Raw genomic sequence first — 24,691 nt, 5'->3', positions numbered from 1 at the left:
CTAGCTGACACATACAGTGGATACCAGAAGGCAAAGGGAGTCATAAACATTCATGTACTAAAAAATAATTTGAAGAAATTGTTCCTTGTCATTCTCACTCATTCTCTTCCCTCACAGCCCCACCCCAAAATGAAGCTCTTTAAAATCCCAGTGTACATTAAGGAAAATTGTTCAGCTGGATACACTGTTCAGACAAAGCACTGTGCCAAAGCCATTCCTATTCCAGCATTTTTATTTTCTAGGAATATATGGACAATCCCATAAGGCCTAGAAGAATTCCTCTAAATAAAAATGATGCTAGAGATTCATGATTGCTTTAGAGCACTCTTCACTGGCTGAGGAATTCTGGGAGTTGAAGTCCACAACTCTTAAAGTTGCCAAGATTGGAGACCCCTGCTTTAGAGCATGACGGTTACCCTGTTAATTAGGCTTCCATGGGCTTTTATTTTCCAGATTTAAGTAATTGATTCATCTGAAAATAACATAATATGTTTAAAGTTCCAGAAGTGCCAAAGAAAATCATACCAGAAGAAAAAGTTCCTGTGAAAAAACCAGAACCTCCAGCCCCCAAAGGTATATGTTAGTGATATTAGACACAGATAGTGGTTAGTGATTTTTGTTTTATTCAAAACCAAACATTCAAAAACTAATTCTAGCTGCCATATTTTACAGTGCCAGAAGTTCCCAAGAAAGTGGTTCCAGAAAAGAAACCAGCTGAACCAGAGGCTCCACCTACTAAAGGTATTTTCCTCCATTATTTTAAAGCACAGCATTCATTCTTTCTCCTTCCAATAAATGTCAGCAGTAGTTGTATAATTTGTCAGGAGTAGCTAAGATTTGTACAAAGTGAAAATATATGGACATTATGAAAATTCAGATCAATATGTGATAGGGGTATCATTTCATTTCTTCTTTATATATCATCAAGTCTCCATAGACATGAGATGACAGATGACCCCATTGATAAACTTCATAGCTCTGACTGTATATAATGGAAAGAGAATATGAATGGATGCATATTAGTGTGAAAGACAAAGTGTAAAAACAGAGGAAAAAATAGGATTTGTATTGCTTATGCTGGAAGAGTTCAGGAGAATCATTATTTGTATGTCTTCAACAGTGCCACTGTTTTTGTCTTTGGTGTCCAATGTTTCATTGTTTCAAATCTTTTCTATCTTTGATACTGCAAATTCAAAATCAATAATTATCTTTTAAAGTGCCTGAAGTGCCCAAGAAAATTATCCCAGAAGAAAAAGTACCTAAGAAACCAGAGCCTCCTGCTAAAGGTATCTGAATTAAATAGAGTCAAAGCTTTGGATATGATTCTGTATGTAAAACTCCAAAATTTAAATAACAAATAATATTTAATTTATTATGTTTTATTGAGTTATGGCCCTGTTATGTTTTATGTGGAATGATCCAGCCCAAACTCAGATCTGTTACGGTTGCAACTGTAGTCATATTTCTTTGAGAATAAGTCTACAGGATATCTTTGAGGTTTATATTTCAGGAAATATACATAAAGTTGCTCCCCCTGATATAAATGGAATAGTTAGACATTAAAAACAATTTTTTTCTTTGAGAAAATCTTATGCCATTGGGTGGAGGAATATTTCAAAGTCTTAAATATAAGTTTAGCCGCCTTTTATTTGCTTTAATAAAATGCCATGTACATAATCCTACCTTGAGGCCTATGGCATAAATATGTATTTGTATTGAATATACCCAAACTTTACAAATCAGAAGTTGTACAAAATTATGAAGTATTTCCATAAATGACTATATGGTTTGCAGTTATCTGTGAACTTAAACATTGTGACTTATAAAAATGTGGCTCAGTTATGTTTGTGAAGCTACATGAAAGCAAAGACTTGGGATTCATAGTGAAAATGATAGCTGATGGAAACTGAGTAATATGTCATGTATAATATTTTATATCTTTATGTTATACTGTATCTTATACTGTATATTGTAATGGAATCAATACTATTTTAAAAATCGAACAACTATTCTTAGACTGCCTGAAATCCTCAAGTAAGCAAACTGAAGAGATCATTCCTCCATTCAAAACAAAGACTTCTTTGTAAAAAGTGATACCTTGTCTTATAATCATTAAGAATGTTTTTCATATTCTTTAATGGTTGATTAATTCTTGGCTATACTTTTCATAATATATTTCTATAATGTGCTCGCTGTGCCTTCTTATGTATAGATATCAGTTTTGATCTTTATACTCAACTGAGAGTCCAAATAAATTAGCACTGCTGTTTTGATAGATCACATTGAAAGTAAAAGCATATAGACGTTACCTATACTATTACTTCAAATTTTGGCATTTTCATTTCTGATATGTTTTGTTGGTCTTTTTAAATGTAGTAAAAGTTAATTAATTAATATTTTTCAAGTGCCTGAAGTACCCGAAAAGGTGATTGTTGAAGAAAAAGAGCCAACTCCTGTGTTTAAAAAGCCAGTAGTTAAAAAACCAGAAGCTCCACCTGTTACAGGTACAGCTCACAATGAAACTATAAATAATTGTTTATCGATCAGCTGGCTAACTACTTCTTGTCCTGTTGATGCCTTGTTGCTGAGGTTTCATTTGTAAAGAGTGCTGTTGACATAGTCCAATGAGTTATAATGCTTAATTGTGTGCATCTTCATCAGAAGTGTTTTGTGTATACCTTAATATGGGATGCACAATGGCTAATTTTGTTATGCTTTTTATTGTGTTTCATTGTTTTTGTACCTCCTCTTATTCTTACTCTTCTTGCTCTTACTCTTACTCTTACATTGTCATGTGAGCTAAAATATCTTTAACCATTCTTAAAGAATGCTCACCTCTTTTAAACTTCCAAAATATGTCAAAACATTTCTGCCAATAAAAAAGTAATTCTTGTTTTATCTAAAGAACCAGAGCATTTTGCAGTGACAGAAGAGCCAGAACCAGTTGCTGTGACTGAAGAAGTAGAAACCTTTGTTCATGTGGAAGAAACTGTTGTTCTTGAAGAACCTAAACCTGCTATTGTGCCCAAGAAACCAAAACCTACCACAGTGCCTAAGAAAGCTGAACCTACTGCTGTGCCTAAAAAACCAAAAGTCGTGCCTAAGAAACCTGAACCTCCATCAGCTAAAGAAGTGTATGAAGAAGAACGAGAAATCCATACTTTTATTGGATACAGAGAAGAGAAAATTGTGACTGTTCACCAAGATGTAGAAGCCATTGGCGCATTAGAAGAACCTGAATATGCGGCTGTTTTTGAAGTTACAGAGCCTGAAGAATACATTTTGGAAGAACGGGAGGCTGTTGTTTCTCCTGAAGAACCTGAACCTGTTGTCGAACCTGAAGAACCAGCCATTGTACCAGTTGCTGTGCCTAAGAAACCGGAGCCAGCTGTGCCTAAAAAACCAGTTGTGGCAGTGCCCAAAAAGCCCAAAGTTACTCCCATACCTAAAAAACCTGAACCTGTAGAAGTGCCTAAGAAACCAATAATTAAGATTAAAAAACCAGAGCGTCCACCAGAAATTGTAGAACGTAAAGAAGAAAAAGAAATACAAACATTCATGGCACATAGAGAAGAGAAACACGTAGCTGTGTACAAAGATGAAGCTGAAGCCATCGCTGCATTTGGAGAAGCTGAGCGTGCTTCAGCTTTTGAAGTAACAGAGCCTGAAGTATATGTTCTTGAAGAACCAGAGGATATCGTTTCATATGAAGAACCTGAACCTGCTTTTGTTCCTGAAGAACCCGAGGTCACTGCCATTCCTGAAGAACCCGAGATCACTGCCGTTCCTGAAGAACCTGAGGCTGGTCCTGTTCCTGAAGAACCTCCTGCAGTACCTAAAAAACCTCCTGAGGTTCCTAAAAAACCCAAAGTTGTTCCTGTTCCTGAGGAACCAGCCGTTACACCGAAAAAGCCAAAGCCAGTTGCTGTGCCCAAAAAACCAGAACCAGCTGTGCCCAAAAAACCAGAACCAGCTGTGCCCAAAAAACCAGAACCTGCTTTTAAGAAGCCCGCACTTACACCTGTACCTAAAAAAGTAGAACCACCTAAGAAAAAAGAACCTGAGTTTAAGAAACCAGAACCTCCACCAGAAACTGTGGAGCATGAAGAAGAAAGAGAGGTACAGACATTCATTGGGTACAGAGAAAGGAAATATATCCCTGTTCACCAAGAAGTAGAAGCCATCACTGCATTTGAAGAACCTGAAACTGTTGAAGCTTTTGAAGTAACAGAACCTGAAGTACATATCCTTGAAGTGCCAGAGGAAGTTTCCCCTGAGGAGCCCGAGCCTGTTGTCACCGAAGAACCTGAGGTGGCTCCTGTTCCTGAAGAACCTCCTGCAGTACCTAAAAAACCTACTGAGGTTCCTAAAAAACCCAAAGTTGTTCCTCCTCCTGAAGAACCAGCCATTACACCGAAAAAGCCAAAGCCAGTTGGCGTGCCTAAAAAACCAGAACCAGCTGTGCCCAAAAAACTAGAACCAGCTGTGCCCAAAAAACCAGAACCTGCTTTTAAGAAGACCAAGCTTACTCCTGTGCCTAAGAAAGTAGAACCATCTAGGAAGCCAGAACCTGAATTTAAAAAACCAAAACTTCCACCAGAAACTGTGGAGCATGAAGAAGAACGAGAGGTGAAAACATTCATTGGATATAAAGAACGGAAATATATCCCTGTTCACCAAGACACAGAAGCCATCACTGCATTTGAAGCTGAAACTGTTGAAGCTTTTGAAGTCACAGAACCTGAAATACATATCCTTGAAGTGCCAGAGGAGGTTTCCCCTGAGGAGCCCGAGCCTGTTGTTGCCCCTGAAGAACCTGAGATCGCTATAGAACCTAAAAAACCTGAACCAGTTAAAGGTACACAGTGTAATGTTTTGTACAGCAAAAAGTCTCTTCTATAAATCAAAAATTAACAATTATTATAGAAACATTCTTTTCAGAAAATCACATTACTGTAGTTTGTATGCAAATATATGTTTTGCCTGTCTGTCCAAATGGGGTTGAATGGAAGAAAAACAGTATGGCAAAAATATCATTTTGATCCTTTAAAGGAATTGGCATATATTTGCAAAAATAGAAAGTACGTTAAGGTATTAGTAAATCAAATGCATTAAGTCTAGGTGTATTATTAGTACCATGCAAATAATTTTCAAATGTGAATCTTTTAAATTTATAGCGAAGTTGAAGTGTTATAAGAGTACTGCTTTAATTTAAAACTTGTATCAAATTTATTTTGAACTTACGGAATAACAGCCATTTTTTTCACTTGTTTTGAATTTGAAATGGATTACTTTGAATTCAAAATATATGCATAGAATGGTTGTAAGTATAGAAGCAGATTCATGAACACTCATGCAGTTGGGTGATTTAGTATATGTAATCCCATATATTCAGAAGTAATGTCAATCAAACCTATCCTCAGGTAAGGAGTGTATAGGATATACAGTCTTAATGTCTGTTATGCCTGTGGATTTATGTTTCTCTTTTATTAACAAATTTACTAATATCTTTAAAATGCCTGAATTACCCACAAAACCAGTTCCAGAAAAGAAAGTACTAGCTAAAAAACTCAAGCCACTACCAGCTACAGGTTCATGTCACTTAATGATAAATGTATCTAAACAAGACAATTCTTTTGTTTTTAACATCTCTTCAAATGTTCTCTTCTGTAGTGTCTCTTCTGAAATCTGTGGAATCCATCTTATATATTTGTATATGTGTGTAATGTTCACATATGTCTGCATCATCAGTCTTGTGTTTCAGAAGTCTTCATCTGTTCTGTTTTTCATATTTGGTCTTATGTTTATTTTCAAATTAAAAAGAAACCTAATATCTTGAAAGTAACTTGAGAGTCTGCCAAAAGAAAACAAAAACTCAAAATTTCTTCTTTGTCTACTGAAAAGCTACCTTTACTACATTATAACTGTGTTTTCTTTGTGTTAGTTCTGTTGTTGAGTTTGTAATTTGTATTAATATCCATTAGTTGTATGATGAGCCTAAAACAGAGAGAGAGAAAAGATTATGATGGAATCCATTATCATGCTAGCAGAAGTCTGCTTGGGAAGTAGAGGTTTCAATTTCTCTCCTCCATTCAAAAGCCTCTGCATGCCCTCAAAAATAAGCCCTTCAGAGCAAAAAATATATATTTATTACATTTATAAACCACTACGATCTAACTAAGGACTCTCAGTGGTTTAAAAATAGTCATAGTTTAAACTATAGATGGTTTTTAAGTACCTCAATATAATTATCCACAAAAGTAAAACACATTAAAATCTCTTGAAGTGCCGAAGTGCCTAAGAAGCAGTGCCAGAAGGAAAAGTGCCTGTTGCTGTACCTAAAGAGCCAGAATATCCACCAGCCAAAGATACACATCCTCATAAATGCCATGTGCCTATACATATATGTACATTGTGTGTGTAGGTAGATAGTGTGTTTGATTTGCACAGCTTCAGAATCAAACTCAAAGGGTGCTTCAAAGTATATGGGGTGAAAGGAGGGACTCAGGATTGAACTCCTGGCTGTGGGCAGAGTCAGCCTTCAATACTGCATTCTAACCACAGTGCTACCAGGGCTCTTATACACACAGGCTCAAAGCAGGCTCCTGTGTGGTCCAAGAACTGTTTTGCCTTCAGACCCAAAGCACGTCCCTGTGCGTCTTTGTCTTAACTTTTATGTTGTGTTAACTGTTCTACTTTGAGTCCTGAAGCTTTAAGTGCCCTGTATAATATTCACCAAAGCAAAACGTACTAAAATCTTTTGAAGTGCCTAAGAAGACAGTGCCAGAAGAAAAAGTGCCCAAAGAGCACTTTTTGTGCCTAAAGAGCCAGAACATCCAACAGAGGAAGGTAGATGTCTTCACCAAAGCCTTTGTTTCCACATTTTTGTTTCTGCCTGGCCTGATATTTTATGCTGACATATATAGATGTCTACACGAATCATGTGTATGTTTGTATGTGGTGCAGGTGGTGGTGTACTTGTGCTTTCTTTATAAAACAGTCCTAGCCAGAGAGACAGAGAAAGGTTGCACAGCACTTCTGATTCAAGGCCAAAAAGGTGCTTCAGAGCACAAAGGGCCATTCATGGAAACCTGTCTACCACTCCTTAAAACAACTGCCTATTTCTCCAGGATGGTAAGGCTATCTGAAGACAAGCCATGTTGGTTTAAAGAGTTGCAGATAGGTGTGATCTGCATGCTCCCGAAACCATGTCCTGTCACTAAAGGATGAATTTTTATATTGCTTGCAACCATTAAACACCATGTTTCAAAACTTATTTTATAATGCAGAAAAGGCTAAGCATTTTAAGTCCAATTAAATTGTATACACAATTTAACCAACTATATATGCAGAGGCAAGTTATATACTGTAGGTCTGGAGTCCAAGTGGATTTCCTGCCAACACACTATCATAAGTAAAGTTTCCTTCAAGCTGAGCTCAGCACCAGCTGGTAATTTTGTACATCCAGGGGTGAAATTCAGCAGGTTTTGGAGAACCGGTAGAGGAAATTTTGAGTTGTTCAGAGAACCGGCAAATACCACCTCTGGCTGGCCCCAGAGTGGGGTGGGAATGGAGATTTTGCAATATCCTTCCCCCAGGAGTGGGGAGGGAATGGGGATTTTGCAGTATCCTTCCCCTGCCACACCACCAAGCCATGCTCACAGAACCGGTAGTAAAAAAAAAATTGAATTCCACCACTGTGTACATCCATGAAGTTTTGTTTTTTTTTTAAACAACAGGCCTGGTTTATTATTATCTTCTTTCAGGATATTCTGTTCACTGTCCAAACTAGCCTACTACCCTAGGATTTCTCGGTAGTCTGTTACCCAACTACTAAGGAGGTTCCAACCATGTTTAGTTTTTCAAGATTAGCCAAGGTCACCTATGTACTGCCATCAGTTTACATAGAAGGAAATCTTCAGTGTACAGCAATAGTATTTAGGCTTGTATACCGCCCCCATAGTGCTTTACAGCATTCTCTGGGAAGTTTACAATGTCAGCATATTGGCTCCAACAATCTGGGTCCTCATTTTACTGACCTCAGTAGGATGGAAGGCTGAGTCAACCATAAGCCCTGTCAGGATCAAACTCCAGGTTGTGGGCAGAGCTTGCCTGCAATACTGCACTTTAACTATTGCGCCACCAGGGCTCCTTATCAATGTATCATTGCTGTGGTGTGTCTCTGTGAGTGAATGGGTTGAAGCCCAAGCAATGTCGTGTTTCAGTTCTTTTTGCCATTCAGTCTTTGAAATGAAGATCTTACGTTAGTTATCGATATTCTTTAAAGAGGCGGAAGTTATTGAGGAATTTGAAGCTGAAGAACCTGTTCCTATTCCAGAAAAAGAAGACATAATTCCAACGGAAGGTATATAACTCGCAGAATGAGTAATACCTCTTTCATCTGCATGTTCATTTTCATCTCATAGGAATTATATATGTTCATTTGGTGATATATATGTTATTTTTATGTTTGTGCGTATATACTATTGTTTGTATCTGTCTAATCATCTTAATTTCTGTGGCACATTATTTTTTGGCTATGAAAGCAATTACTCATAGGATTTAGAGAGATACTCTTCAGATTCTGCTACTACTGTTTTGGAATTGATGCTATGGTATTCATCATATCAGGTATTTTAATCTGAATTAGTTTATAGCATAGCATAGCATAGCATAGCATATGCAGTTGCTATGTTGAAACTTTACTAATGGTATCAGTAGATGGGTTTTCTGTGATACATTAGAAGTTTTCACCTGACGTGAACAGCATAATTATGCCTGCTCTAAAATCTACTACGTATCATTTAAAGAACCAGAGCCAGAAAAGAAGATACCCCTAAAACCCAAACCCCGTGTTCCTATCCCACCAAAAGAGGAAGTTAAGGAGGAAAAGGTTCAGCTTAAAGGTATAAGCAACAATATCAAGCAATTTTTTAATCTTATTTAGACTCAATTATTATAACTAATACATATTTGATGCACAATAACCTTTTCTGAGAGTATGAGACCTTTGGCCTGCCATACTATATCCAATCTGCTTTGAATAAACCTTATTACGCTCACTAATTTCTCTGTAAAAAAAGTATAGAATCACACCATTAATACGTTAATACATTATTAACTGAATGTTTTCGACATAGTTTTTATTCTAACACTGCTATTTGGTAACGATTGGTTTACTAAGATGACTTAATATTTAACTTATTCGCTGAGTTTATGCATTCAAGTCCATTAATTTTTTAACTGTTGTTCCAAGATTTACATCTTCCCACTTGTAGGACTTTTTTTAGTAGTATAGCAAATTAGAAAGCTACATGTCCCTATTTTCAACAATCTACCATTGAAATTCAAAATTTGGAAGTATTACAATGTCCAAAGCCAGCTGAATAGGTCTAAGAATGTTTATACTTTTCGCAATACATTTTATTTATTTAGAAGCATGTACGTACTAGAGGCCAAAGTGGAAGTTATGATTTTAAAAAACAAATATGATTATTTCCTGTATATGAAAGTGAACAATAGAGTAACAAAAGAAATAATATATATTCATCTTGCATTTTACTTAATATTCTGACTGAAAACTTAGCTTTCTTTCTCAAGAATTTTCTTTCTTTTACATATATTTTTACTACAGAGATTCTTAGGGCAAACTAAATTATATACCGTAGCTTGGTAAATAAAAAAAATGCTCAATATACAAAAACTATTGAGATTTCAGCAGAAACGGTTGTCTTCACTGATAGACATACAGAGGAAATAATAAATTGCATGATATACCAATCTAAGCATTTCAGGCTATACATACCCAGAAAGGTTCTTCCCTTTCCCATGCAGTGCTGTGAGATAATGCATGCTTTTTCTTTCTTTCTTGATATTCTTCTACTTTGCTGTCAAGTTCTTCTTCCCATGTATGTCTTTATGTGGTATCTTCATTTCACTTAGATTTCATCTCAGCATGTTTTCATTTCTGACTGGATCTTCTGTCACTTATGACAGTAATGCTTGTACACGTACATAAAAAACCTTCATAAAAATGCAAAAATTATCTTCTGTTACGAATATTGTTGTTGATTTTTTAATAATAAATCTCTTGAGAAAAGTATTTAGAAACAGAAGATTTATAGAAATTTTGTAGCTTTTCTATATTTGGCGTTGGTTCAAATGAAAGTCACTTTTTTCCTAAAAGATTTCTCAGAAGCAACATACACATTAATCTCTTACACTTTAGTATTTCTTTCTTATAATGCATCAGATACTGATGTAAGGTATAGACAATTATCACTATTGCTTATTCTGAATTTGATATCATTTCAAGCACCTGGACTGAAACCACGGAAACCACCGCTTCGTGAGCCCCCTGCTCCTACACCTAAAGAAGAAGTGGTTCTGAAAAGAGGTATAGTTATTGGTCTTTATTACTAAAAAAAATAGGTACATATTTTTTGAGGAGCTCTTAGAGACTAGTGTCAAGCAGATAACTCATCTGCTGGTTCAAATGAAACCTTCTCATGTTTCTTACTATCTAGATACCAGTAGCACTTAGACTTGCTGTATATACTGTCCCATTGTGCTTTACAGCACTCTCTGGGTGGTTTACAATGTCAGCATATTGTCCTCAACAACCTGGGTCCACATTTTACTGACCTTGAAAGGATGGAAGGTTGAGTCAACCTTGAGCCCCCCCCCCAAATCAAACTCTAGGATGTGGGCAGAATTTGCCTGCAATGCTGCCTTTTAATCACTGTGCCATCAGGATTCTATCTGCTAAACATAATTCCAGATTTTCAGAACTTTTGATCACCATAGTATTTACAGCATAAAATGACCTACTATCATTCTTGTTCCTAGAATAATTTTTAAGTTTTTAATTAAAAATGCATTTGATTTCATCCTCCCACCAAAGAAATTCCTTCATGTGAATCGGCGATAAATCAGCGATTATCAAATTTAATTTGATAATCAGTTTATAAACTTGGTCATCATCGTCCAACTGCCAATTGGGTAACTTGAATTAAAGAATTCAATATGTGGTTTCATTATTGGACCCTTTATATTTCTTCTATTTGTCTATATATTTTAAATAGAGTGAGGTTTTATTACAAGAAAAATTGTTTTGCAATTCATCCAAATGTTTTTGAAAGAAAATGCTTTCTTTTTTAAAGTCACAAAAGCTGTTAAGAAGCCTGAGGAGGAAGAACCTAAACCAGAGAAACCTAAAGTTGAACCGAAGCCTGTTGAAAAAATTAAGAAGCCTGAAGGTACAAATAAAAAGAAGATAGCTATGAAATTATCCATTAACGAACTCAGTTTAAGACCCCAGTTTCATGAATATTTTCAGCACATAAACCACAATACAGGAACCCCATTTTCAATTCTTAATGTCTAAGCAGTATAAAAACTAAAAAGATACTAAATTCAAACATTTCCCAAAGGTTTTGGACATAATATGTAATGTTTATCTTTTCTCATCCTTCTATACATTTATTCTTTCCTAGTCTTGAAAGAAATCCAATAAAAAGGCCATGACTGATTTATATTCTGTGAACTCTTATTTTGTCTTGTCTTTTTTTTTTATCTTTTTGTCATCTTTGGCATACTTAGTAACATTGGCAAACTTTTTCATTAAAAATAATTCCACCTACCTCTATGTTTTTCATGACAAATAATATATTGGGAGTCCAAATGTTTACATTCAGCTTCCAAATAAAACTTTTTTTTAAAGTCCCAGCGATTGAAAAGAAGAAAATTGAGATTCCACCAATCAAGAAAAAAGAAGAAATAGAAAAACCAGTGCCTGAACCAGCCAAAGGTATACATAAATGGCATTACTCTTTTCTTTGCTGCTATAAACTAAATTTGAAGCTGATCTTGATATGCAAGATAAAGGAATCTTTCATTTCAAGCAACCATAAATGCTACAATCTTTATGCTGCTCTAACTACTATCTCATTCTGCCATATCCAAGTATTTCTTCTTCTTTTCTTCTTCTCCTCCTGCTTTTATTTGACTCTGCATGGCTCAAACCAGTTATGTGTGCAGGGGTGAAGATTATGACAGTGAAATGGAAGTTATGGTCTTCTGTTGTTGTGTCTGTCTCTTTGACCTTTGCATTCTAGCTGATTTTCAATATTCTGTCTCCATGATGGTTCATTAATCAACCTGTTATTTTTTTTTTCAAAGTTCCAGAACCTAAACCGGCAACGATTCCTGAACCAAAGCCTGCTCTAGGTAAGCCATTTTAAATAAACTGTTAGCCAATTTACTGTAGTAATCAAAGTGTTACTATAATGTACTATAACATAAACTGAGATTTGAAACTTTCATTTTCAAAATGCCATTTAATTCTTTCCACAGCTCTGAAATCTCCTAAGCCAGCTGTAGAAGTAGCACCTGAAGTTGCTCCTGTGACGGTTCCAGTGGTTGGAAAGAAAGCTGGTATGAATTCTGGCTCTCTAATAACTTCATTCATTTGCATTACTGTTCTATACAATGTTACTTGCATATAATGACACCAATTATTCTGCATATGTTTCATTTTATTTTATTGCTTTAATGGTTTTATTTATTTGTTTTAATGATCTTTATGGCCGCCCATCTCTGGGTGGCTCAGAACAGCAATAATAACCCAGTAGCTATAAATTATATGTGGAGGAATTAGGACAAAGTGTACTTGTGAATAGTGAGCTGCTAGGCTATATTCTCCTCTAGAAGGAGGAGGGTAAAAACCATTATACAGGCAAGTTTAGAAAATATGGCAACCTTCCGTTGCCACTTTTTTTCTGAAGAACTTTCTTGTAGGCATATTTTGTGAAGTGTACATATTATAGCAGGACAAAAAGCATTGATATCCCAGATCTGTATACATGTATGGAGCGCAACAATGTTTGAACAGAAATATCCAGTGCGGGGGGTGTCCCCACAACCTGTGGGCCAGAGCCCACTATGGGCCATGAGAGATTTGCAACCAGGCTACAGAATGGCCGGTGAGTGCATGTGCACGCAAATCCTCACTTGCATGAGCAGCGGGTGAGCATGCGCTCGCTCCATGTAACTGAGAGGAAGGGACATGTACATGCCGCTCATACAAATGGACCTGTGCAAGCGCACTTGCTGGCCACTCTCCACCTTCCACCGGTCCGGAAATCCGGAAACATTGGAGAACTCGTGTGTGTGTGTGTGTGTGTGTGTGTGTGTGTGTGTGTGTGTGTGTGTATGTGTTCATATAGATATTATATACCATATACATACATACATACATACATACATACATACATACATACATACATACATTTATTCCCAGAGAAATGTACTTGGGCCTAAATTAATGTCAAATAGCATTCATTTTTATTTTTTTCCTTTCATGCATAATTGAATAGCATCACATGATAAGCTTTTTTTAACAAGTAAACAATAAACAACATAGTCCTTTCACTGCCTGCTTTCAATATTCCATGGGACCCAGAAAAATGTGTGTCTATATGTCCAAATATTTTTTCATTATCAGAAACTTCCAAATAGTTCATTTTATTTGAAACAAATCATAAAAATAAGATCAGTTTATAAAGACACACACAGAATAATCATAATGGTATTGATTTAAATAAAATAATACTGATTTTTTTTTTTTAAAGGATATATTTTAAACATTACTTCATTTGTAATCCTACTCTTGGTATTTTATTCCAGAGCCCAAAATTACACCAAAGGAGGAATTTGCCAAGGGTAGAAGTCCTATTAAAGGTAAGAAAGAGATAAAATTCAAATCTTTTTCTGGCATGTTTAAAAATAAATCTTGAGTCTAGATTTCAGTATTCCATTGTTGAACATAATTTAAATGACCCTTTTCTCTTTTCTAACCAATTAAAAATGCAAAGGTTTTCTTCTCTGTGTTATTTCTACCTGCAATCCTGCTGAACTTTATCAGATCTGATAACTGAGTAGCTAGCTCCAGCTGCATATATACCCAAGAACAGAATTCATGACAATAGATTGTAAATTCTATGGCGTTTTTTTACTTCTCTGATTTGCAGCCAAAAAGACACCTTCACCCCTGGATGCAGAAAGGAGGAAATTAAAGCCAGGTAGTGGCGGAGAGAAGCCACCTGAAGAGCCTCCCTTCACATACCAACTGAAAGCTGTTCCACTCAAGTTTGTGACAGAGATTAAAGATATTGTGCTGACAGAAGCAGAGTCTATTGGCTCTTCGGCCATCTTTGAATGCCTCATCTCTCCATCTACTGCTGTCACTTCTTGGATGAAGGATGGCTTCAACATCCGGGAAAGCCCCAAGCACAGGTTCCTGTCTGATGGCAAAGACCGCAAGCTCCATATTATTGACGTTCAGCTTTCAGATGCTGGGGAGTACACTTGTGTCCTAAAGCTGGGAAACAAAGAAAAGACATCAATAGCTAAACTCGTTGTTGAAGGTAGTTCTTGGTGCCATCTTATATATCCTACCCTTTCATTTGTTGAATTTTCAAGACAGCTGACAATATCGGATAAAGTGCAGAAATGGAAATTAACATATAATGAAAATTAAAACCACCAATATTGTAATCATTAACGTTTAAAATTAAGTAAAGGTGGTGGCTTAAATACCCTTATAAAAGTGCTAAGGTAGGGAATAAGCACAGCTTTGACCTGCAGGATTCCCTAATGTGAAAGCAAAGCAAGAGAAATCTTCTTGCATAAGTGATAAGTGGGTCTCTGAAAGGATACGCAAATGTTACTGTGAGGTAAATATGAAACATCTTATTGGACCCATAAAGTAACATGTTGTTTCTGCTTCTATTCCTGTTAAACAATAATTAATAATTCAAATACTGGTAGTCCTTGACTTACAACCATTCCTTTAGTGAACGTTCAAAGTTACAACGGCATTGAAAAAGGTGGTTTAGAACCATTTTTCACACTTACAACCGTTGCAGCATCCCCATGGTCACATGATCAAAATTCAGAGAGCTAAGCAAGTGGCATGTATTTATGTGATCCTCTTTTATAACCTTTTGACAAACAAAGTCAATGAGGAAGCCAGATTCACTTAATAACAACTGTGTTACTAACTTAACAATCGCAGTGATTCACTTAACTACTGTAATAAGAAAGGTCATAAAATGGGACAAAACTCACTTAACATCTGTCTTACAACAGAAATTTTGGGGCCCAATTGTGGTTATAAATTGAGGACTATTTGTAACAGGAAAAGTTGCATAGGAAAGAGGAGAATATGAGTACATCCAGGGCCGGATTTTCCTATAGGTTAACTAGGCTTCAGCCTAGGGCCTCAAGATCAAATTGTTAGCAAAATTAAAATTACACTTTCACTATAGGTGAAAGGGCCTCATAAGTGGAATAGCCTAGGGCCTCTTTTCATCTAAATCCGGCCCTGAGTACATCAGTTCTATATCTTCAGGTTAACTTCACTGCACATATATGGGGCAACCCAGCTATTCATTTTAGATAGTTTGATGTAAGTACATATTCGGCCTTGACAATATAGCTGTACAAGTTGTACAAGTAAATAAAATATCTCCATGGAAATTAATGTGATCTCTACAGAGGCATACTCAAAACCATGTGAGGAGTTCTGAAAACAAACACATCTGATTAAATGTCTGTTTTGTACATTATGTAAATAAGAATATATGCAAATAACCTGCTTTTTCTTCTTCACCAGAACTGCCAGTGCGCTTTGTGAAGACCCTGGAGGAGGAAATTACTGTTGTCAAAGGGCAACCCTTTTATTTATCATGTGAACTGAACAAAGAGAGAGATGTAGTATGGAGGAAAGATGGGAAAATTGTCACAGACAAACCTGGGAAATTTGCTCTAGGTATCATTGGCCTCCAACGAGCGGTTACAATCATGGATGCTGATGACAACGATGGTGGACAGTACACTGTAACTGTTGCAGATACTGATCTCTCTTGTAAAACAACTGTAAAAGTTGTTGGTAAGTTAAAGTTTATTTATTAATAATAAACACTGGATGTTTTTCTTAAGAAAGAGAAATGTCAAGTAAGTAAGAGGAGATAAAGAAGCATAGCTTGTTTTTCTAACCTGAGATTTTTTTCCCCTCTTAAGCGTGAGAAATTGCACTGGGATCAATACAGAATAATATTCACTTGAGAAGCACCAAAATTAGAAGTAGACCCAATAAGCCTTCAGGGACACAGATCTCTGATAGATCTATCAAATGAATCTGATATTAAATAATTACTTTGCACAATGCCCAGTTATAGGCAACTAGACAGATGAAAAGAAGAAACTAACAATGCCATAGTTTGTATTTCTAATCAGAAGCAGCTCCGTTAAGTTCAAAGAGGACTGCAACCTAATTATTAAAGTCCTTGAATAAGTTCTGTTAAACACAGTAGCACTCCTTCCCCCTTTTGATATACGTACAGCTACATTGCATAACAAGAAGCCCCAGAGGGAGCAGGTGAAAGTGTGAGGAAAAACAAGAGAGAAAAGAAAATCTTTTGAAATGCTTAAGAAAAGCTGAAAAGCAGAAGACAGATTGCTATCATTAATCTTTGTGTTTAGTGAACAGTTACCTAGGAGATAAAATTGAAATAATTTTTAAAATACCAATAAATACTAAAAGAGAAAAACATTTATTATGTGTACTCTTGTGCAGAAATGATAAAGGACTGGCTGGTGAAGCCCATCCGAGATCAACATGTGAAGCCAAAAGGCACTGCGACATTTTCTTGTGACGTTGTTAAAGATACGCCAAATATTAAATGGTACAAAGGCGACGAAGAAGTTCCTCTTGAACCCAATGACAAAACTGAAATTATAAAAGATGGCTCTCATCTCTATCTCAAAATTAAGAACTGCTCACCAGATGATGTCGGAGAATATGCAGTCGAAGTTGAAGGTCGCAGATATCCAGCAAAACTGACCTTAGGTGGTAAGTGTAAAACTGTATTAGTGCAGCATGTTTGCCAGTGATTCTATCCTACACGTTAAGAATAAAGATTGAAGCTCTCAAGACTGTGAAGAGGTTTTACTAATTGCATTATGTGTTACAGAACGTGAAGTTCAACTGCTAAAACCCCTTGAAGATGTTACTGTTTATGAGAAAGAAACGGCAAATTTTGATACAGAGATTTCCGAAGAAGACATCCCTGGGGAATGGAAGCTGAAGGGAGAAATCCTCCGACCATCCCCTGTAAGGATACGTACTTAAGGATTCATTAATTTGTTACAATTACTGTATGTAGTTGGTGATCTACATTGTGCTGCATAGTGTAATACAGGAAGAAGTGTATGTGCTAAGGTTTACAGTTAATAGTAACTAATAGTAGCTCAAGACATGGAAAGGTAAATCTATGGATAGAAAATAATAATAAATAAATACACCTCGGTCCAAGGCCATATAATTCTGTAATGGGTTTTGTTATCACAAGGATATTATAAGTGTATTTTTTTTTAAAAAAAAACCATCAGTATCCTTATCCATAAATATTTAAATTCTTTCAGACTTGTGACATCAAAGCTGAAGGAGGAAAACGCTTCTTAACCCTACATAAAGTCAAATTAGATCAGGCTGGGGAAGTTCTGTATCAGGCTTTGAATGCAGTTACTGCAGCCATCCTAACAGTAAAAGGTAAGGTTTTTATTAAAATACTTGATGCGTTAATTCGAGTATTGGTAAGAGTCACCTTGTGGCGAGATGGGTGGCAAATAAATTTAATAAATAAATAAATCTCACGTTGTATATTGATGGATTTTTTTTTTTTTGATTCACAGAGATTGAGCTGGACTTTGCTGTACCTCTGAAAGATGTGACCGTGCCAGAGAAACGGCAAGCAAGGTTTGAATGCGTGCTAACCAGAGAAGCCAATGTCATATGGTCCAAAGGCACTGACATCATCAAAATTGGTGACAAATTTGACATAATTGTAGATGGAAAGAAGCATATTCTAGTTATCAATGATTCTCAGTTTGATGATGAAGGACAGTACACTGCTGAAGTTGAAGGGAAGAAGACTACGGCAAGACTGTTTGTAGAAGGCAAGTTGATTACTTTGAAAAATTCAGGAGTAAACCCTAAAAGAAGGATCAGTCATTTAAAGCTACTGCTGGATATGACCATATAACATTTACTTTCATTACCATTTGCTCCTTTTCAGGTATTAGGCTGAAATTCATCACTCCCCTCAAAGATCAGACAGTGAAGGAAGGAGAGACCGCTTACTTTGATTTTGAACTTTCTCATGAAAATATGCCTGTAACCTGGTATAAAAATGATAAAAAACTTCATAACAGTAGAACAGTTCATATCTCTGCAGAAGGGAAGAATCACAAACTGGAAATAAGTGAAGTGACACTGGATGATATCTCTGAAATCAAAGCTGTAGTAAAGAATTTGCACACTCAAGCACATCTAAAAGTCTTAGGTAATATTCTATGTTGTCTCATGTGGTCAGGTACAATCTCTGTGTATTTTAATCTTTATGTATTTAATTGTTTATGATTTTATGTATTCACTGTTAACAACTAACTTCTTCAAACAAATGACTACTTCATACCCAACCCATATCTTATAGAGGCGGATCCATATTTCACGGTGAAATTGCAAGACTATACCGCTATTGAGAAAGACGATGTCATTTTGGAATGTGAACTTAGTAAAGATGTGCCAGTCAAGTGGTATAAAGATGGTGAGGAATTGGTAGCTTCCAAGAGAATCTCCATAAAGACCGACGGCAAGCGTCGCATATTGAAAATTAAGAAGGTGTTAGATGCTGATAAAGGAAATTACGAGTGTAATTGTAGAACTGACAAGACCAATTGTGAACTCAAGGTTGAGCGTAAGTGATTGTCCTCCTATACGTAGATCTTCTTTTGAACCTTTTACATTCACTGATCCGAGCAGGGAATCTTAAGATACTTTGTGTATGTGTATATTGCAGCTCGAATGATAAACATAGAACGTCCTTTATATGGCGTGGAGGTGTTCATTGGCGAAACAGCACAATTTGAGATTGAAATCTCCGAGCCTGATGTTCCTGCAGTTTGGAAGTTAAAGGGAGAAACTTTAACAGCTTCACCTGTAAGTCTTTTTCAACAGCAGCAAGAACAAACCATAGCATAACATTTTTATCTAAAAAGAATTCTTTTTTAAAAAATTAAAGAGAATTAGGTATCAGGACAACATTTCTTTTCTTTTCCCCCCAATAACAATCAGGATTGTGAAATGATTCAAGATGGCAAAAAACACATCCTCATTCTTCACAACTGCAAGTTGGATATGACAGGAGAGGTGTCTTTCCAGGCTGCCAATGCTAAAAGTGCTGCCAATCTAAAAGTGAAAGGTAGGCTCCGCAAGGCATCAACTTTAAGACCATCTTGCAAATCTTTCTTATCACTCTTCGTCAATGTTATTGTTGTTTATTAAACCCATAACCTGCATAACCGATATTAAAAAATATATTCCTAACACTCTTCATTACCTGATTTAATTTCAGAGCGGCCTCTCCTCATTATAACTCCTCTCAGCGACGTCAAAGTCTTTGAAAAGGATGAAGCTAAGTTTGAATGTGAGGTCTCTAGGGAACCAAAGACTTTCCGATGGTTGAAAGGAACCCAGGAAATCCCAGGAGATGAGAAGTTTGAAATCAAATCTGAAGGAACAAGGCATGCTCTTATTATTAAGAGTGTAGCTTTTGAAGATGAAGCAAAATACATGTTTGAGGCCGAAGACAAGCAAACAAGTGCTAAACTGATCATTGAAGGTTTGTTTCTCACAACGATTCTGCAATTTCTCTTTGGTTTTTTAAAATATTTAAATAGCTTCATGCACCTGGAATCTAACTTAATGAGGTACTTTTATGGTTTAGGCATTCGTCTTAAATTCATTACCCCGCTCAAAGACGTAACAGCAAAGGAGCGTGAGAGTGCAGAATTCACGGTTGAGCTTTCTCACGACAACATTCCTGTCATCTGGTATAAAAATGACCAACGACTCCATACATCCAAGGTTGTTTCGATGAAAGATGATGGCAAATTTCACACGCTCACATTTAAAGATCTAACTATTGATGACACATCTCAGATCAGAGTGGAAGCTATGGACAAATCAAGTGAAGCTAAACTTACAGTTCTTGGTACGTGTCACCTGACTTTGGTTTGCCTAATGGATCTTTTTAGAGATAATTTCTTCCATATATATATATAAGCTTAGCCCTAGGCAGACTGCCTATTTGCATGAAGCAGCTTTAGATCTTCTCAGAAAGTCTTGCTCCAGACTTTGAAGAGGCTACATTTGGGTGGGGAGCCCCCTTTCAAGAGAGATGTCTATGTCTTTCCCTCTCTGTTGTCTTTTTGTCGTCAAAGTGTTTCCTCTTTCAGAACGTTTTTATAGATTTAGTACCCCTAATTGTTGCACTCTGTTATTTGGCTCTGGTGTGTTGCTTATTTTTTAATATTTTATTTCTTTGTTTTGTTATTTTGCTGAGTAGTTGTATTCTAATTTGTACCTGCTAATATGTAAACTGTCATTATGACATTTTATAAGACAACTTCATTAGCTAATTAAACCTACAGGAGATAGTCTGTTTGACTGTTCAGTGTCTTTATTGCCATGTCTTTGTTAGAAGAATAGAAGTGACTTCTAAACTCCATAGACAAGCTCTCTTTTCAACTCTGTATACAATACACCAAATCTCAAAGACCATTCCTGTTTAAATATTAAAGACTGTCTTGCTCATTGTGCAGCATACTGAGGAACTTGTTTGGATAAGGTACCTTCTGATGTTCTTACTTGCTGAAATCATTTTTTTTAATTCTCCTTTTTATTACTGTCCATTAGACACAAGAGTAAGAAAATAAACTTTAGGCATGAGACTAGGAAACTAACGTTTACTGAGCAAAATAGTTTTTATGTTTCTGCTTAACTCTGCTTTTTTATTTTGTTCTGACGTTTTGTTTGTCAGAGTCTTCACTGATGTCAGCATGTTGTGTTTTTATGAACGTTTGGCTCTTGTGCCACCTTAGTTTGTTACTTAGTTTGTTACTAAGTTACTAGTACTTAATTAAGTACTATGAAGATGAAGAATATAGATTTTTAAATTAAACATAAAAATAGCTGTAGAGCATCTTGATATATATTTCTACATTTTATTTCCTAAAAAAAAAAAAACCAGCCATTTCTTTTCCAGAATAATTGGGAATTAGTTATTGCTGTTCGTTCTAGGTTTGGAAAGTTTAGTCAATATATTGGAAAAAGAAACAAAAAAACCCACACCTTTAAAGCATGCAACATAAGAGCCGTGGTGGCACAGTGGTTAGAATGCAGTATTGCAGGCAACTTCTGCTGCCTGCCGGCTGCTTGCAATTTGGCAATTCAAATCTCACCAGGCTCAAGGTTGACTCAGCCTTCCATCCTTCCGAGGTGGGTAAAATGAGGACCCAGATTGTTGGAGGCAATATTCTGACTCTGTAAACCTCTTAGAGAGGGCTGTAAAGCACTGTGAAGCGGTATATAAGTCTAAGTGCTATCGCTATTTAAAACACTTCCATTAAAGATGCAAGAACCCATAAAGCAAGGAAAACATTTAAACTCCCATTGGTAAGCTGCATCTGTGGCTTTTGAACATATTAATAATATTGATAACATGATATATTTACTTCAACTTGCAGAGGGTGATCCTTACTTTACTGGGAAGCTTCAAGATTACACTGCGGTGGAAAAAGATGAGGTCACTTTACAGTGCGAAATTAGCAAAGCAAATGCTCCAGTAAAATGGTTTAAAGATGGACAAGAAATAACTCCCTCTAAGAATGTGATTATTAAAGCTGATGGGAAAAAGAGAATGCTTATCCTCAAGAAGGCACTGAAAAAAGATATTGGGCAATACACCTGTGACTGTGGTACCGACCAGACATCTGCCAAACTCAACATAGAAGGTAAGTCCTTTTAATACTGTGGTGTATTATAATCTATTATTAAATGCCTTAAAAATCCTGCAATTGAAAAAATAGGATATGGAACTTCAACCAACAGCTGCTTTTTCAATCCTTCAACTGTAAAATACAGCCACTTTATCATATATATATATATCATACTTATAATACTGACGGTATTGGGTGTCTTTTTTTCTTCTCTTCTTTTCTTTCAGACCGTGATATATCTATTGTGCGTCCTCTATATAGCGTGGAAATATTTGAGACAGAGACAGCTCGTTTTGAAACTGAAATCTCCGAGGAAGATATTCATGCAAACTGGAAACTGAAAGGAGAATCTTTGACTCAGTCAGCTGTAAGCAATGCTTCTCTTTGATCTGATATAGTAGTCCACACTGATGAGTAATCATGATTCTTGGTGTAGTACATAACTGTTGGCTAAATATTGAATAAAATTCAACATGTGTTCTACAGTTTATGGGCAGAAAAATGGTTAACCTCTGCTTGATGTTCCCTTCATGGAAACCCACTTTAGTAGGATTATGACTATCTAGAAAGGGTCTCTATCTTTTTCTCTGTCTCTCTGACTCTCTGTCTCTGTCTCTGTCTCTGTCTCTGTCTCTGTCTCTGTCTCTGTCTCTGTCTCTGTCTCTCTCTCTCTCTCTCTCTCTGTGTGTGTGTGTGTGTGTGTGTGTGTGTGTGTGTCTGTCTGTCTGTCTGTCTTTATCTCTCTCTGTCTCTCTCTCTGTGTGTGTGTGTGTGTGTATGTGTCTCTGTCTCTCTCACTCTCTCTGTGTGTCTCTGTCTCTCTCTGCGTGTGTGTGTGTGTCTCTCTCTCTCTCTGTGTGTGTGTGTCTGTCTGACAGTCTGTCTGTCTGTCTCTGTATGTGTGTCTCTCTCTGACTCTCTCTCTCTCTTGTAAGGGCAGGAGAAGACAGGAAAATATTTGATGTATTTCTTTTTTTTTAATTCATATAACATTTTACAATATGCAGTGGGATTAAAATATTGTAGGTCTACATACTTTTGATCCTCAGCAAGGAGAAACAATTTCCATCTGTGATTTTAAATAAAGATGTTGAAAAAAAGAATGCAAGTGAGCCCTTAATAAAAAAAAAAGATACTTTGGGAACTGCCATTATTAAAATAAGTCATAAATTTCACATTTTCTTTGGAAGGACTGTGAGATTAAGGAAGAAGGCAAAAGGCACTGTGTTGTACTCTACAATGTACGCTTGAACCAGGCTGGTGGTGTAGACTTCCAAGCAGCCAATGTCAAATCAAGTGCTCATCTTCGAGTGAAACGTAAGGCCGTTACAAAATTATTTCAAAAAGGAAATATATTGGTTTTTAATTTATCCCATGTATTTTGTTAATCCTATGAATGGGAATCAATCAGATAAGAGTGGAGAGGCGGGGTCTTCAGTCATGATTCAGATATTGTGGCATATTGAGGTAGTCCAGCATCTTATCACTATTATAGCAGTACAGGTAGTCCTTGACTTAGAACCATTCATTTAGTGACAGTTCAAAATTACAATGGCACTGAAAAAAGTGAGTTATGACCATTTTTCACACAATTAGCCACATGATCAAATTCGGACACTTGGCAACTGGCATGTTACGGCATCCTGGGGTCATGTAATCACCTTTTGTGACCTTCTGACAAGCAAAGTCAATGAGGAAGCCAGATTCACTTAACCGCCATGTTAGTTAGTTATCAACTGCAGTGATTTCCTTAACAACTGTGGCATGAAAGGTTGTAAAATGAAGCAAAATTCACTTAACAACAACTAAGCAACAGAAATTTTGGGTGTGGTTGGGGTTCTAAGTCGAGGACTACCTATATTCAGTTACTTCATTCATTATAATATTTCTAATTCAGTTTGATTTTTTGTTTTATATCAGCTTATAACCTAACCATTAATTGGGTTAATTAGGGCTTCTCCAATCAGTTGCTATGTAGTATAAATGGACATAAATGAATTATTTGCTAATAGCTATCTTCTCCGAGTCTGAATTTGGGTTTTAAGATTGGAGAGACAACACAACATAACAATCTAGAAATTGCTAGATGATTGATTAACAGGATAACCCTGTAGAGTTGGAAACCACTTCTTTCTGTAGCCAATAGAAAAGTGTTTCTATTTTGGATGGCTCGCTCCTTATCTTAGCAAGAGGCATGTAGGGCTTGGCAAGGGCATAGATGCAAAGTAACTTTCTAACTGATCTGTTCCTTGAAAAGCCACCAGCTCTGTGAGTAAAGAATCTCCAGAGATCAGCCCCTTCCCTTGATTTAGTCAATTTAATCAGTTTGGATTGATTATATTCCCTCTCTGTCTTGGGAAAAGTCTCTATGGAAGTTAAATAAAGGGTGAAAGTGATCAATTTGAAGATGATTTCTTCTTTTCTTCAAGCACGTATCATTGGCCTGGTGAGACCACTTAAAGATGTTACTGTGACGGCTGGTGAAACGGCAACATTTGAGTGTGAACTCTCCTATGAAGGAATCATAGTGGAATGGTTCCTGAAGGGGGAGAAATTGGAACCCAGTGACAAGGTACGGTACCTGATCTTTCCTTCAACCTGTCTTCCTGACATTTCCCATTGTTTTCCCACTTTCTAACCTCCTTCCTTGTCTTTCTTGTTCATCTTTTCACCCCAACTAGCGAGCTTCCAAGTCCTAGCTGAAGCTACAATCTGATAACACTTAGCTGAGTACTCATTCCCAATTAACACAGTGGAGATTTCTTCTGGCTAGATGTGTATTGGATTG

General features: G+C 36.5%; 1 protein-coding gene across 1 annotated transcript in view; it reads left to right on the top strand.

Annotated features, from left to right (window-relative positions):
- The window catches only part of TTN (titin), a 312,529-nt gene that overhangs the window by 174,789 nt on the left and 113,049 nt on the right, over positions 1-24,691 (top strand). Inside the window, exons 179-207 of the mRNA XM_087882058.1 lie at positions 499-573; positions 673-741; positions 1,218-1,286; positions 2,406-2,504; positions 2,906-4,858; positions 8,288-8,365; positions 8,811-8,906; positions 10,316-10,396; positions 11,163-11,258; positions 11,723-11,809; positions 12,181-12,228; positions 12,355-12,435; positions 13,687-13,740; positions 14,031-14,426; positions 15,677-15,952; positions 16,640-16,915; positions 17,037-17,176; positions 17,488-17,614; positions 17,758-18,021; positions 18,141-18,407; positions 18,558-18,821; positions 18,924-19,063; positions 19,199-19,325; positions 19,479-19,745; positions 19,851-20,117; positions 21,652-21,918; positions 22,131-22,270; positions 23,094-23,220; positions 24,333-24,475. Coding sequence (XP_087738184.1) covers positions 499-573; positions 673-741; positions 1,218-1,286; positions 2,406-2,504; positions 2,906-4,858; positions 8,288-8,365; positions 8,811-8,906; positions 10,316-10,396; positions 11,163-11,258; positions 11,723-11,809; positions 12,181-12,228; positions 12,355-12,435; positions 13,687-13,740; positions 14,031-14,426; positions 15,677-15,952; positions 16,640-16,915; positions 17,037-17,176; positions 17,488-17,614; positions 17,758-18,021; positions 18,141-18,407; positions 18,558-18,821; positions 18,924-19,063; positions 19,199-19,325; positions 19,479-19,745; positions 19,851-20,117; positions 21,652-21,918; positions 22,131-22,270; positions 23,094-23,220; positions 24,333-24,475 — 6,374 coding nt within the window. The remainder of the gene's footprint in view (positions 1-498; positions 574-672; positions 742-1,217; positions 1,287-2,405; positions 2,505-2,905; positions 4,859-8,287; positions 8,366-8,810; positions 8,907-10,315; positions 10,397-11,162; positions 11,259-11,722; positions 11,810-12,180; positions 12,229-12,354; positions 12,436-13,686; positions 13,741-14,030; positions 14,427-15,676; positions 15,953-16,639; positions 16,916-17,036; positions 17,177-17,487; positions 17,615-17,757; positions 18,022-18,140; positions 18,408-18,557; positions 18,822-18,923; positions 19,064-19,198; positions 19,326-19,478; positions 19,746-19,850; positions 20,118-21,651; positions 21,919-22,130; positions 22,271-23,093; positions 23,221-24,332; positions 24,476-24,691) is intronic.

The sequence above is a fragment of the Pantherophis guttatus genome, chromosome 1 (assembly GCF_059756535.1).
Source record: "Pantherophis guttatus breed Tessera chromosome 1, ASM5975653v1, whole genome shotgun sequence".
Classification (NCBI taxonomy): domain Eukaryota; kingdom Metazoa; phylum Chordata; class Lepidosauria; order Squamata; family Colubridae; genus Pantherophis; species Pantherophis guttatus.
The sequence above is the reverse complement of the archived record's forward strand: the minus strand, read 5'-3'. Positions and strand labels throughout refer to the sequence as shown.